The 12,054-nt window shown below is 48.0% G+C and overlaps 2 protein-coding genes across 7 annotated transcripts; one reads left to right on the top strand and one right to left on the bottom strand.

Moving 5' to 3' along the window:
• Positions 1–994: 994 nt before the first annotated feature.
• Mdp1 (magnesium-dependent phosphatase 1) lies at positions 995–3,866 on the top strand. 2 transcript variants are annotated; one of them, NM_001106039.2, is made up of 6 exons: positions 995–1,112; positions 1,222–1,282; positions 1,353–1,463; positions 2,076–2,183; positions 2,269–2,354; positions 2,483–3,866. In NM_001106039.2, exons 1-6 carry the CDS (start codon positions 1,076–1,078, stop codon positions 2,572–2,574), a joined length of 495 nt encoding a protein of 164 aa, NP_001099509.1. In that variant the 5' UTR covers positions 995–1,075; the 3' UTR covers positions 2,575–3,866. The 2 variants fall into 2 exon arrangements, with proteins under 2 accessions (NP_001099509.1, NP_001388557.1); NM_001401628.1 differs by having other exon boundaries at positions 2,269–2,376.
• A 4,860-nt stretch (positions 3,867–8,726) lies between these two features.
• On the bottom strand, positions 8,727–11,157 carry Tssk4 (testis-specific serine kinase 4). Of its 5 annotated transcripts, none has more exons than NR_073162.2 (4): positions 10,720–11,076; positions 10,170–10,384; positions 9,423–9,847; positions 8,727–9,149 (listed from the first exon to the last, which is right to left on the bottom strand). NR_073162.2 is itself a non-coding variant. In XM_087585235.1 (4 exons), exons 1-4 carry the CDS (start codon positions 10,942–10,944, stop codon positions 8,818–8,820), a joined length of 990 nt encoding a protein of 329 aa, XP_087441361.1. In that variant the 5' UTR covers positions 10,945–11,157; the 3' UTR covers positions 8,727–8,817. The 5 variants fall into 5 exon arrangements, 4 of the variants coding, with proteins under 4 accessions (XP_087441361.1, XP_087441362.1, NP_001258254.1 ...); XM_087585235.1 differs by having other exon boundaries at positions 8,727–9,003; positions 9,423–9,786; positions 10,720–11,157; XM_087585236.1 differs by having other exon boundaries at positions 9,423–9,786; positions 10,720–11,154.
• Positions 11,158–12,054: the final 897 nt, after the last annotated feature.

Genomic DNA, 12,054 nt, shown 5'->3' with positions numbered 1-12,054 from the left:
TGAGCCCAGAGGAATTATTTCTTCAACGTTCTAAATGCCAGTGTAGCCTGCTTTTGCACTCCACCTGAGAAACAAGCTCAGATAGTGTTTGGTCCTCATTCCCTAAAGGAATGAGTAGACTAGGAAGCCTTCTCCAACACGCTGCAGTCAGTTCTTACCAGCTCGTGAGTGCCAGATGTTCCTATTCCTGACTCCATGTTAAATGGTTCTGTTGGTAACTCGAAATTGGACATGGTTGCTAGCTGTGGTGGTTCACACCTGTAATTCCAGCACTTGGGGGACTGAGGCATGAGAATCAAGAATTCCAGAGCAGTCTAAGCTACATACTAGTAAATTAAAGGTTACCCTTGCCTTCATAGTGAGGAGAGAGGGAGGAAGGGAGAGAGAATCTGGCAAGAATAGTTTCAGAAATTGACAAACACTACAAATCAATTTGTATGAACACACATCTGTTACAATACTGTTACTGAAGTTGGTATGAACCAAGAGAAGAGATAACCTTCCCAGTGCAGTCCTGGACCTTCACAGTGGCTTGGAGAAAGTCTCCTTACAGACTCCCTCACACCCAGATTTTCATTTGTTACCCATGCTGCTCTCAATTCCTAGGAATCAGTAACCTCCCCTGCCTACACTTCCTGTGTAGCTGTGGTTGAAGCACACATTACATTGGGGCGCAAACACTACATTCTGCTTATACTGTTGCTGAAAACTGGTTTTTATACTGTCAAGATGCTGACGTGGAGATAAGATGAGTGCAGAGTAATAAACCGATGAGATGGAAGTTTCAGTTCCAAGATAGAGGTGCAAAGAGAACGCTTCTGTGGCCTTTCTAGTGAAAAGTGAGTTGGGCGGTGTGAGGAATACTTGTGGCCGGTGCCTTGGAGAGAGGTGTGGTCGCCCGCTGCAGGTATTCTCCCCGCAGAGCCTCCGAAGGCGCTCTTGCGCTGTCTGAGGATGCGGAGACGACGCTCTAGTCACCGGAGCTTCGCCGGTTCTCTGTGGCGCGCCCGCCGCCTACTTGGCCACCATAGAGTTGGGGTTCGTTCAGCGCCAAGTTTGAGTCTGTGGGTGGATCATGACGCGACTGCCAAAGCTTGCGGTTTTTGATCTGGGTAAGGAACGGCAGGGAGGTTTTAGAAGACCCCTTTTCCTCTCCCCGCAGTACCTAAGTACGTGTCTGCGCTCCTCCAGGCTGAACCTTCTTCTTCCTTCCTCTTGCAGATTACACGCTCTGGCCTTTCTGGGTTGATACACACGTAGACCCCCCATTCCACAAGAGCAGGTGAGAAAATAGGGAGGTATGGGACCAGGAAGGACCTTGCGAGAGCTGAGCGTTGTGCCTTCCTCTCCAGCGATGGAACTGTACGAGATAGGCGGGGACAGGACATCCGATTGTACCCGGAGGTGCCGGAGATCTTGGGAAGATTGCAGAGCCTTGGAGTGCCAGTCGCCGCTGCTTCACGGTGAGATAAGTGACAGTTTTGCAGACTCAAGTAGATGCATAAAGAGATTGCATGTAACTCCCTGGGTACCAAAAGGAGGTGCAGATGTACAAATATTTTTGTTGCGCTCTCTCTCTCTCTCTCTCTCTCTCTCTCTCTCTCTCTCTCTCTCTCTCTCTTTCTTCCCTCCCTCCACCCCCCTCGTTTGTTTTTCTTTTTCTTTTTTTTTTTTCCCGGAGCTGGGGACCGAACCCAGGGCCTTGCTCTTGCTAGACAAGCGCTCTACCACTGAGCTAAATCCCCAACCCCCGTTTGTTTTTCAAGACAAGGTCTCTCTGTGTAGCCCAGGCTGCCCTGGAACTTGACCTGTAGGCCAGACAGACTGGCCTCGAACTCACAGAGATCCGCTTGCCTCTACCTCCCAAGTGCTAGGATTAAAGGCGTGCACTATCCATTGCCCGGCTTTCGTTACTTTTCTATCATTTGCTTTCTGTACCTTTAAATTACTAAAGGTTAGTACAATGGGCAGCGTTGTTGTCCCCTTAATTCCTTAGACCTAACTTTGCCTGCATCTCTGGCACTCCCCTAATACACATATTGCCTTTTTTTTTTTTTTTTTTTTTTTTTTTTTAGGACAAGTGAGATAGAAGGGGCCAACCAACTCCTGGAGCTCTTTGACCTTGGCAAATACTTTATTCAGCGGGAAATCTACCCAGGCAGCAAAGTGACACACTTTGAGAGGTAGGCAGACAGCTGGTGTGGGAGCCAGTGGACTCCCAGAGAGGTCAGCTTGACAACTGGGTTACGCCTGCCCTATTTTTCACAGGTTGCGCAACAAGACTGGAGTTCCTTTTTCTCAGATGATCTTCTTTGATGATGAGAATCGGAATATCATAGATGTTGGCAAACTTGGTACTGAGTCACTACTGAGGGGGTGAGGGGGAAAGTTCTTAGAAGGAGGTAGAGAAAGTAAGCATAGGGTGGAGAGGGTATAGCAGGGCCTTGAAAGCGGGATAAAATGTGACTTCTTTTTATTGCAGGCGTTACCTGCATTCACATACAGGATGGAATGAGTCTTCAAATGTTAACTCAAGGATTAGAGACATTTGCAAAAGCCCAAGCTGGACTCTGAGGTCCGGCCCTGTAGATAAGCCTCATTACAGTGTAAAACTGAAAAGAAATCAAGGAAGCCTTGTCAGGAGCACTTGTAATGTATTAAAGTGTCCACGTGTGACCATCAGGGTTTTATCACAGTATGGGTTGTTTCCATTTTTCTTTTCTTTCCTTCTTTTTTTTTTTAAAGATTTATTTATTTATTACATATGAGTACACTGTAGCTGTCCCCAGATACACCAGAAGAGGGCATCAGATCCCATTACAGATGGCTGTGAGCATCGTGTGGTTGCCGGGATTTGAACTCAGGACCTCTGGAAGAGCAGGCAGTGCTCTTAACCGCTGAGCCATCCCTCCAGCCGGTTCCCATTTTTCTAGCGTGTAAACTGGAGTGTCCGGATTAGAGTGCGAAAGATCAGAATGCATCAGGTTGTCCCCTTACGTTGGAACCCATCCCAAGTCTCCCTTCAACTGTGTCAGATAATGGGCGCCACAACGCTGCACATCTCCTTGTAGGAACCGAAAGCTAATACTGTTTGGGAGTAGGTTGCAGTCGGCCTTTTTCCATAGAAGTAAGTAATGGAGGAGTGAGCCAGCCCTAGTGTGAGGCTTCGTCCCTCTGAAGTTTATTTAGGGCGTGGGGAGGGGAGTTAAGAGAGTAGTAGAGGCAGAGAAAGGCAGGGGTGGGGGGGAAATAGAGGAATAGAGGCTGGCCATGAGCTCGTGGAGAGAGAAGGGAGTTAAGGAATGGGAAGAGAGCAGGAGCAAGAAGGCCAATAGCCCCTCTGAGGCTTTAATATTGCCTACTGACGATGTCACAGCCATATCCTGGAATGGCCGAGGCCATTCTCAGAATGATGATAATCTCGGAGGAAGACAGGCAAACAGAGGGACAGAGGGGGGAGAAATGGCAATGAGTGGACTTGGCAGAGTCTTCAGGAGCTGTGACCCCAGGAGACACTGGGCTGCCTGGGAGGTACTGGCCAGAAGGGAATGGGAGCAGCACATGCCAGGCAGGAAGAGGCCCAGGAGAGAGGCTGACCCAAAAACCTGGACCAAGCCTGGCGCTCTGTTGCCAGAGGCCAACCTTGTTCAACTGCCTTGCCTCAGCCTGTCTCAGCCTGCCTCAGCCTTGCCTCAGCCTGCCTCTAGCAGGACTGAGTATGGATGTGAACCGAAGGTGATCTGGTAATTGTTAACTCCTGTAGCACAGGCCTGAGGGAATTGGTTTCCAGGAGGCTGCGTCCAATCTTTTCTAAAATTTTGTTGCTTACGTGGTTTGAATAAAAGAGATCTAAAGTGAAGAAGAAAGATGATTTTCTTTTCTTTTCTTTTTTTTTTTTTTTTTTTGGTTCGGAGCTGGGGACCAAACCCAAACCCAGGGCCTTGTGCTTCCTAGGCAAGCACTCTACCACTGAGCTAAATCCCCAACCCCGAAAGATGATTTTCTTTAAGCTGTATCTGCTGACGTGGGTGTGTCTAGAGAAAGTCGTTGGCAATATAATATGCAACTCAGTCAGAGAGCATCAGGATAGAGAAGATCCCGAGAAACCAAGGCAGCATAGGAGTAGCCTCTGGACGCCATGTTCAAAAAGGCTTACCATTGGCCCGGTATTACACTTGAGGTAAGTCTGGGAAGGAGCCTTCAAGAAACAGAAGCCCAAGTACAATAGTTTAGCGAAAACAATTCTGGCCATTCTGAGTTTGTGGGATGTGGGGGGTGTAACAAGGATCATGTGGTCTTCCCTGCACCCCATCCCTTGAACTTCCTTTAGTTTGATCATGTAGAGCAGGGCCTTTGACATCTAAGACAGCAAGTGGGACAGTGGTCATCAACTGGGACTTAAAATGAAACTAAGAAGGTGCAAAAGAACGTGGGCTTTTGGAGTCTGCTTGCTCCTTTTTTTCTCTTTTTTTTTTTTTTTTTTTTTTTTTGGTTCTTTTTTTTTCGGAGCTGGGGACCGAACCCAGGGCCTTGCGCTTCCTAGGTAAGCGCTCTACCACTGAGCTAAATCCCCAGCCCCCTTTTTTTCTCTTTTGAGAAAGGATTTTGCTGTATATGGTCTCGGCTGACCTCAACTCGTGTAGTTCAGGCTGGCCTCAAACTTGCAGCTATCCTCCTGTAGCAGCCTTCCAAGTGTTGGTATTTATAGGTGTGTGCCACCATGCACAGCACAAAGCTTTCAATCACTAATCTACTCAACATGACTTCAGACAAAAAACATTTAGATCTTTGAGTTTGACTTCATATTCATTGAGTGGCACCAGCACGTTCATTAGAATCATTTAGAGATGAACAGCTCTGGGAAGACCTAGCATACACTGAATACTCGGTGACTGGTGGCTAATACCTTTCCTTCATACAATACGGACTCTTGAAAAGAGTTTAATTCCTGAAGAAGCAATACAGAAACTGAAGGAGACAGAAGAAATACTGATCAAGAAACTGGAACTTATAGGTGGTTGTGAGTTTTCAGATGTGGGTGTTGGGAACCACTGGGTCCTCTGTAAGACTTTTTTTTCTTTCCTTTTGGTTTTGTTTTGTATGTGTTCTTTTGTTTTTGATAAAGAGACTTGGTAGCCCTGGTTGTTCTAGAACTTACTACAGACCAGGCTAGCCTCACACTCAAGAGATCTGCCAGTCTCTCTGTCTTCTGAGATTTTTTTTTGTTTTTAGTTTCTTTTTTTATGGGCTGGAGAGATGGCTCAGCAGTTAAGAGCACCCGACTACTCTTCCAGAGGTCCTGAGTTCAATTCCCAGCAACCACATGGTGGCTCACAACCATCTGTAAAGAGATCTGGTGCCCTGCTCTGGTGTGTCTGAAGACAGCTACAGTGTACTTATATATAATAAATGAATAAGGGTTAAAAAAAAAAGATTTCTTTATTTTATGTGTAAGTAGTGTTGCAGTCTTCAGACATACCAGAAGAGGGCATCAGATCTCTTTACAGATGGTTGCGAGCCACCATGTGGTTGCTGGGAATTGAACTCAGGACCTCTGGAAGAGCAGTCAGTGCTCTTAACCGCTGAGCCATCTCTCCAGTCCATAAATCTTTTTTTTTTTTAAGTTTCTATAGGGAAGGAATGTGAGGCCATTCCATGTGATGGAAGGACTTCATTGTGTGAGGTGAGAAAGCCAATGGTGGTTAGGGATTTGGGGAGGGGAGGCTGAGGGAAGGGTGTCCTCTGATTCCTTGGCCATGCATCCTGTTCTTTTTTTTTTTTTTTTTTTTTTTTTTTTTTTGGTTCTTTTTTTTTCCGGAGCTGGGGACCGAACCCAGGGCCTTGCGCTTCCTAGGTAAGCGCTCTACCACTGAGCTAAATCCCCAACCCCCATGCATCCTGTTCTTAATGACATTGGAAAGGCAGAGCAACTGATAGCTAACATCACAGAACGGGGGCTGGCCTAGCAGATCTCAGGGGCCATTTCTCACTCTGTGGGTCTTGGAGATGACAGAGATGAGGTGCCTGGGGTGAGGGACCAGAGAATACCAGAGTATCGACAAAGCATGGGACTGCTTAGAAGGAAACGTGAGAGAAGTTATTGGAACAAATTTGGAGGAGAACTTCAAAAGTGGGCTCTTTGGGGACTGGTTGTTTCCTTGGTTTGTTTTGTTTGTTTTTCTTTGTCTTTGACCAATCTTGTCATCCCACGTTCAGAATCTAGAGAAACTGGAGCCAGAGGAAATTAACTCAGGAGCTGTTAAATGTGGGTAACGAGGAAGGACCCCCAGTTGGATGCCTAGGGTGCCTTATACACATCTGTCTGCAGGTCAAGTCCCCAGAGCTTGTCGTTAAAGACTTGAGAGGGTAAAGATACGAGGTAAGATTAGCGTCTTACTATTTTTTTTTTTTTTTGGTTCTTTTTTTCGGAGCTGGGGACCGAACCCAGGGCCTTGCGCTTCCTAGGTAAGCGCTCTACCACTGAGCTAAATCCCCAGCCCCGCGTCTTACTATTACTACCTGTCATCTGTCTCACCACAAAGGATTCAACAGAAGAGGTAGCCTGCTGCTACCGCCGTGCAGGCCGCTGACTGTAACAGCATCTGACTGATAGGGAGCAGGGGTCGAAACCCGGAATCCAGCCTGTGTTCCTCAGCAAGCTGTGTCCCTGTTTTGGGGGGGCTGTTTTGTTTGTTTTCCCACTGGTTCTGGGGTGCTGTGGGGGGTGAACCTCACTAAGCAGAAGGAGCACATCTTTTGATTTTTCGCTGGAGAGAGACAATTCAGCCGGCTATAGGTGTGCTGGTGGGAATCCTAAGGCTTTAATACTTCCTTCTTTTGGGGGGTATTCTCAACCCCGGAGCTCCCAGAAAGGATGAGGACAAAGAAGCATTAACCGGTTGGCAGGCTGAGCATCCTGAGGAGATTGCTTGTCTGTCTACTGCTGTCCTTAGTGCCAGATGCTGAGAGCTGAGAGGACAGCTTTGGGTTTTCCTGCTGAGGTGGCAATGGGGCTGTCTGAGAAGAGCACATTGTTCTTCCCTCTTCAGCCAAACTTTGAAGAAGGATCTTGCTGCAGAAGGAGCCCCTGGGTTCCCTTCTTTTTGGTTGCAGAAGATGTCCTTTTCTCTCCAATAAAATTGGGTAGGTTGGGGTTGGGGATTTGGCTCAGTGGTAGAGCGCTTGCCTAGCAAGCGCAAGGCCCTGGGTTCGGTCCCCAGCTCCGAAAAAAAGAAAAGAAAAAAAAAAAAACCAAAAAACAAAAAACTGGGTAGGTGATCCTAAGTGTCTTATGTCTTGTCTACGTATACCTCAGATTCATCCTCCTGGTTCTGAGAGCCTTGTTTTAAGTAGTAAAAATACTTCATTAATATTGAAGGGGGCTAGAAAAAACAATCGGCGCTGGGTGGTGGTGGTGGTGGTGGTGGTGGTGCTGCTGCTGCTGCTGCTGCTGCTGCTGCTGCTGCTGCTGCTGCAGCATCACACCCAGCACTGGGGAGGCAGAGGTAGGTGGAGCTCTATGAGTTCAAGGCCAGCATGGACTACAGATGGAGTTCCACACAGCCAGGGCTACACAGAGAAAATGACTTGAAAAAACAAACAACAAAAAGGATGGCGGGGAGAAAAGAAAATAAGCAAAGGATCATTTCCAATATCTCAAACTAGGTTCTGGGCAGTTTCACCCTTCAAGTGGATGTGTCATCGTGTTGCCTAGTGCTAAGGTTAAGAAATCGCCATCAATACCAGGTGTGGTGGCACAAGCGTTTAATCACAGCACCCAAGGAGGCAAAGGCGGGCAGATCTCTGAGTTCAGACCAGCCAGGCCTGCACAGCCCGCGTGTATACCTTGCCCCTGACCCCCAACCCCGCCCCGAAAAAAGAAAGAAAAAGAGGGGAAACTTTTATTATTTATCTTAGATGCGATTTATCTTATAGATTATTTAGATACGATGGCACATGCCTGTAATCCTAGCACTCTGGAGGCTAAGACAGGAGGATTGTGGGTTTCAGGCTAGTCTAAGCTACGGAGGTGGTTCTAGGTTACTTGAAGGAGGGAGAAGGAGGAAGAGAAAGGAAAGGGAGGAGGGGGAGAAGAGATCAGATCGTAAGGAGTCAATCAGAGTCGTTCTCACTGCTCTGGCTCAGTCGTGCCTCTAACAAGCTAGCGCCATCTCCCGTCTGCAGGGGCAAGTAGCTTTCTTTTGTCCAGAACTAACAGTTCACTACCGGGCTTGAACACTGTTACTCCGGTATCTAGGAGCCATGGTTCATGGAGCCCTGCATCGAGGCCATTCTTTCAGTAGTGACTAAAGTGACACTGGAGGTCCCTAGAAACCAGGCCTGTCTGTTCCCTTTTGGTAACTCTTCTTCCCAGTTAAAACTTTGACCCAAGTTAGGAGCAAACACAGAACAGAAAGGACAATGCCATGGCTTTGAACTGTATATAGGCCAGTCCAAATCAAAACAAAACTAACCCCCCCCTCCTCCACCACCCCCAGTCTCCACACATCCCTGCCCCGTCCCATCTGCCACTAGAGCATTAGAGAACAAAAATGTGAAGTAAGAGCCTCAAACTCACAAACTTAGTCAGCACGGTAAAGCTTCCCCGAGTCAATTTCATTAACTGTCACAGGTGTCAAGAGGTTACAGGCTTTGGGCAGAAACCCACCCTGCAGTAGTGGTCTCCACTAAGACTCTCTTGAGAAAAGAATGTCTTTGACCCTACATCATGATGAAACTAATTAGGTTTATTTTATAGAAAAGATTTTCCCCCCAGTCTCTATTGCTTTTTTCCTTAACCTCCTGCCTCAGCCACTTTCAAGTTGTGATTTCCAAGGATTGGTGGCGATTAGCGGTGGTGCTGGCGGGTTGATACATGGCCTCCAGCAGCCTGATTTCGTTCGAGGGTTGCTCAGACTGGAACTTGAGCATCCAGGGGTCCCTGAGGACATCTAGGATGGTGGCACGCTTGGTAGCTGGGCGTAGCAACTGGAGGATCAGGTTCTAGGGCAGGGGAGAGAGAGGGCTTGGCTGAGCTTGTCCCCCTTTGTGAGCACAGGCACTGAGCAGCTGGACCTAAGGAAGAAGCAGGATGGCCCATCGCACTACTCTGGTGAAGGGGGCTGGGGCCCTGGTTTTATGCTGGAGCCCTGCAAGAAAAGAGAAGAGCTCCTTGCATAATCCCTTCTGCCCTAAAGGGATCATTGCTGGAACCTCATTACCAAGCATATTTAAGGCTTGAAGCTCAGTGGTTGACCCTCCTAAGGCCTTCCCACCACTTTGAGTAGGAGCTAGAGCCGGCTCTGGCCTGACCAAAGCCACCCCTGGGGTGGGCGGGTTGTTGGAAGGCCTAAGTTTGGTATTTCCTTCCCCCTCCCCATGGGTCATCCCTAAGGCCACAGCCCTCCTGGGGGAGCCAGCACCTTGCACTCCTGGGAGATGGTGAGATTAGCTGGGAAAGTGACCTCCTTCTGGGTTTCTCTCAGCAGCTTCTTGAGATTGGTGTCATCAAAAGGCAGCCGTGCGACCACTAGGGTGTAGAGGATGACGCCCATGCTCCAGGTGTCAGACAGGAAAGGGTTGTAAGGCAAGCCTAGCAAGATCTCCGGGCAGGCGTAAGCAAAGCTGCCACAGTAGGTCTGGCTGAGGTGGGAAAGGCAGTTCATTTGGCGGTAAGAAGGGCTACTACGCACAGGCTGGCTAGAAGGCACCATCTTGGCGAAGCCAAAATCCGATATCTTCACATTCTCCCGCTTGTCCAGCAACAGGTTCTCCAACTTTAAGTCCCTACCAGCAGCAGAAAGGCTGGGGGTCAGGCTGGGGAGAGGGCTTAGTATTAGACCGGGAGCTGAAAGGAAGGGGTCAGAGGCTAGAGACGAGGACAGGACAAGTGGGAGCGAGGGGTCTATGGGAAGGAAAGAGGAAGCAAAGCCATGGAGTTGTGAGCAGAGCCCAAAAGGGAGAGAGGATGGTACCTTTGGACCACTAGTTCACCATTGTGTATAATGTGCTCTCGCACAGTGGATACAAGTGTCCTTGACCAGAGGGCTACAATATGGTGAACAAATGGACGTATATATCGAGAGAAGTCAAGAGAAAGGGACAGAAAATGGGCAATATGCATAAAACTCCCTCGAGAACCCAGAGCCCAGTGCGGTGACTGTCCTCACCGGTGCACGATGCCCTTGCTGTGCAGGTAAGCGATGCCCAAGGCCATCTGGGAGAACCACTTGCCAGCAAGGGTCTCAGAGCAGGCCCCATAGCGTTGGATCCATTCCAAGACATCACCGCCCTGAGCCAGCTCCAAAATGATGTACACTCGGGACGTGGTCTCAATGGCCTGATAGAAGTTGATGAGGTACTTGTGCCGTAAGACTTTCATTACCTGATCCCAAAAGAGGGAACCATCAAACCTGGCAAACTCCAGTTACGCTGGCCTTTCTCCACTCTCCCATTGCTACTTTGCAACAGAATCAGCTGGTGTCTGAGCAAATCCCACTTTGCATGGGGGGATGGTTAATAAACTGAATGTTTGCACATAAGAGGAGATATGATATATATATATACATACATATATATATATATGTATGTATATATATATATTACAGAATTTTCCTACTTAAGACATTCAGTTCTGGTTTGGAGGTTTCCATATCCACCCCGATACCTCAAGGAGCTCATTAATAAGCCTCGGTTCCCTCTTTCAGCTCCCTTTCTGACCTGTATCTCACGTGGTAGGAACTTGTTAAGGTAGTCTTCAGAGGCCTTCTTCTTTGAGATGATCTTGACAGCCACCATGACCTTCTGCTTGGTGTAGTAAGCCTCATAGACAGTTCCATAGGAGCCATGGCCAATGACCTTGCCCACCTCATAGCCATACTCCTCCATGACAGAGCGATAGGCTGGAGTGGCTGATGCTGTTTCCGAGGTGTCTCCCTTCCCCATGATGTTGGGCTTGCGCAGTGGGGAGCTTTGATACTTAGAAGCCTCTGTCTACCGAGAAGCCACCTTGAGCTTCTGAAGGGAGGGTACTGAAGTGAAGTTAGTGTCCCAGTGTTTACCCAGTCACACAAGTCTGGGATGCTGGGCTTGGCCCTTCACTAAGAACTTGGAAGGGGAAAGAAAAGAACATTCTTTTTGTCTTGGCTGGCTGTTGTTACTTCCATGTCTTAGTTACAGAACTTCCACGGTCCCAAGTTCCATACACCTTTTCTCACTGTTGGCCACGAAGCTTGAAACCAAGTGCAATTTGGAACATATTCATTACAAAAGACACTTTACACAACCGGTAAGTCTCCCCTGTGGCCCCTTTGTTACTGGGTGTCTGCCATGCGGTGGTAGATAATATGCAGAATATACTACATTAAACTAACCACTGAGGTCAACAGTGTCTACACTTCTATAATCCAGCGTGAGAAACTTGTCAGGGTGTACACAGGACTGCACGGTGCTGAAGCACGGTCTGAATTCAGGCTTGCCCTGCATGCTTGCTTCATATGATCGGGGATGCTCTTGGTTTGTCCCATCCTTTCAGTCACTCTCCCATGGGAGCACCATCATCTCCAGTTTTCAGTTTTCTCTTGTTTTCACTGTTGATTAAGCCTAGAGCCTTCCGTTTGCTCCCGTCAACCCCCATTCTCCCAAGCCCCTGTCCATGCCTAAATCACAAGCTTCCTTTTCTCGGACCCTCACTTCCTCCCAGGCTCTTGCCCTAAGATTTCATGTTTATTCTGATGGCTCCTTGTGCCAGTTCCACCCAGATACTTACTGGAGTTCAAGACTGTGCCTATCTGCTTACTTGCTTACTAAATATTACAGGAACATGTCTTCTCTCTGCACCTCAAATTCCTATCCAAACTGAACTATTTCCTACTCTAAGACTTCCATGTTGTCCTGAACATAGACATCAAATATCACACCAGCACTGTCTGCCTTCGTGCCTACATCCAATATATTATATCACCAAATCCCGTCTCTTCAACCTATTTTTTTTTTCATTCATAAAGCCCTTGAAGGGTCTAGAGAGATCACTCAGCAGTTAAGAGCTCTTGCTGT

This window comes from Rattus norvegicus, chromosome 15, assembly GCF_021556685.1.
Source record: "Rattus norvegicus strain SHRSP/BbbUtx chromosome 15, alternate assembly SHRSP_T2T, whole genome shotgun sequence".
Classification (NCBI taxonomy): Eukaryota; Metazoa; Chordata; class Mammalia; order Rodentia; family Muridae; genus Rattus; species Rattus norvegicus.
This window is presented reverse-complemented; position numbering and strand designations above follow the sequence as displayed.

Coding starts and splice junctions, on each gene's coding strand:
- Mdp1 (NM_001401628.1), top strand. CDS start 1,076: ATGACGCGACTGCCAAAGCTTGCGGTTTTTGATCTGG. Junction 1,283..1,352: donor CCCCCATTCCACAAGAGCAG/GTGAGAAAATAG, acceptor CTTCCTCTCCAG/CGATGGAACTGTACGAGATA. Junction 2,377..2,482: donor ACTGAGTCACTACTGAGGGG/GTGAGGGGGAAA, acceptor TTTTTATTGCAG/GCGTTACCTGCATTCACATA.
- Tssk4 (NM_001413946.1), bottom strand. CDS start 10,944: ATGGGGAAGGGAGACACCTCGGAAACAGCATCAGCCACTCCAGCCTAT. Junction 9,817..10,169: donor AGCAAGGGCATCGTGCACCG/GTGAGGACAGTC, acceptor CCCTCTCCCCAG/CCTGACCCCCAGCCTTTCTG. Junction 9,004..9,422: donor CCATCTCCCAGGAGTGCAAG/GTGCTGGCTCCC, acceptor CCCCTGCCCTAG/AACCTGATCCTCCAGTTGCT.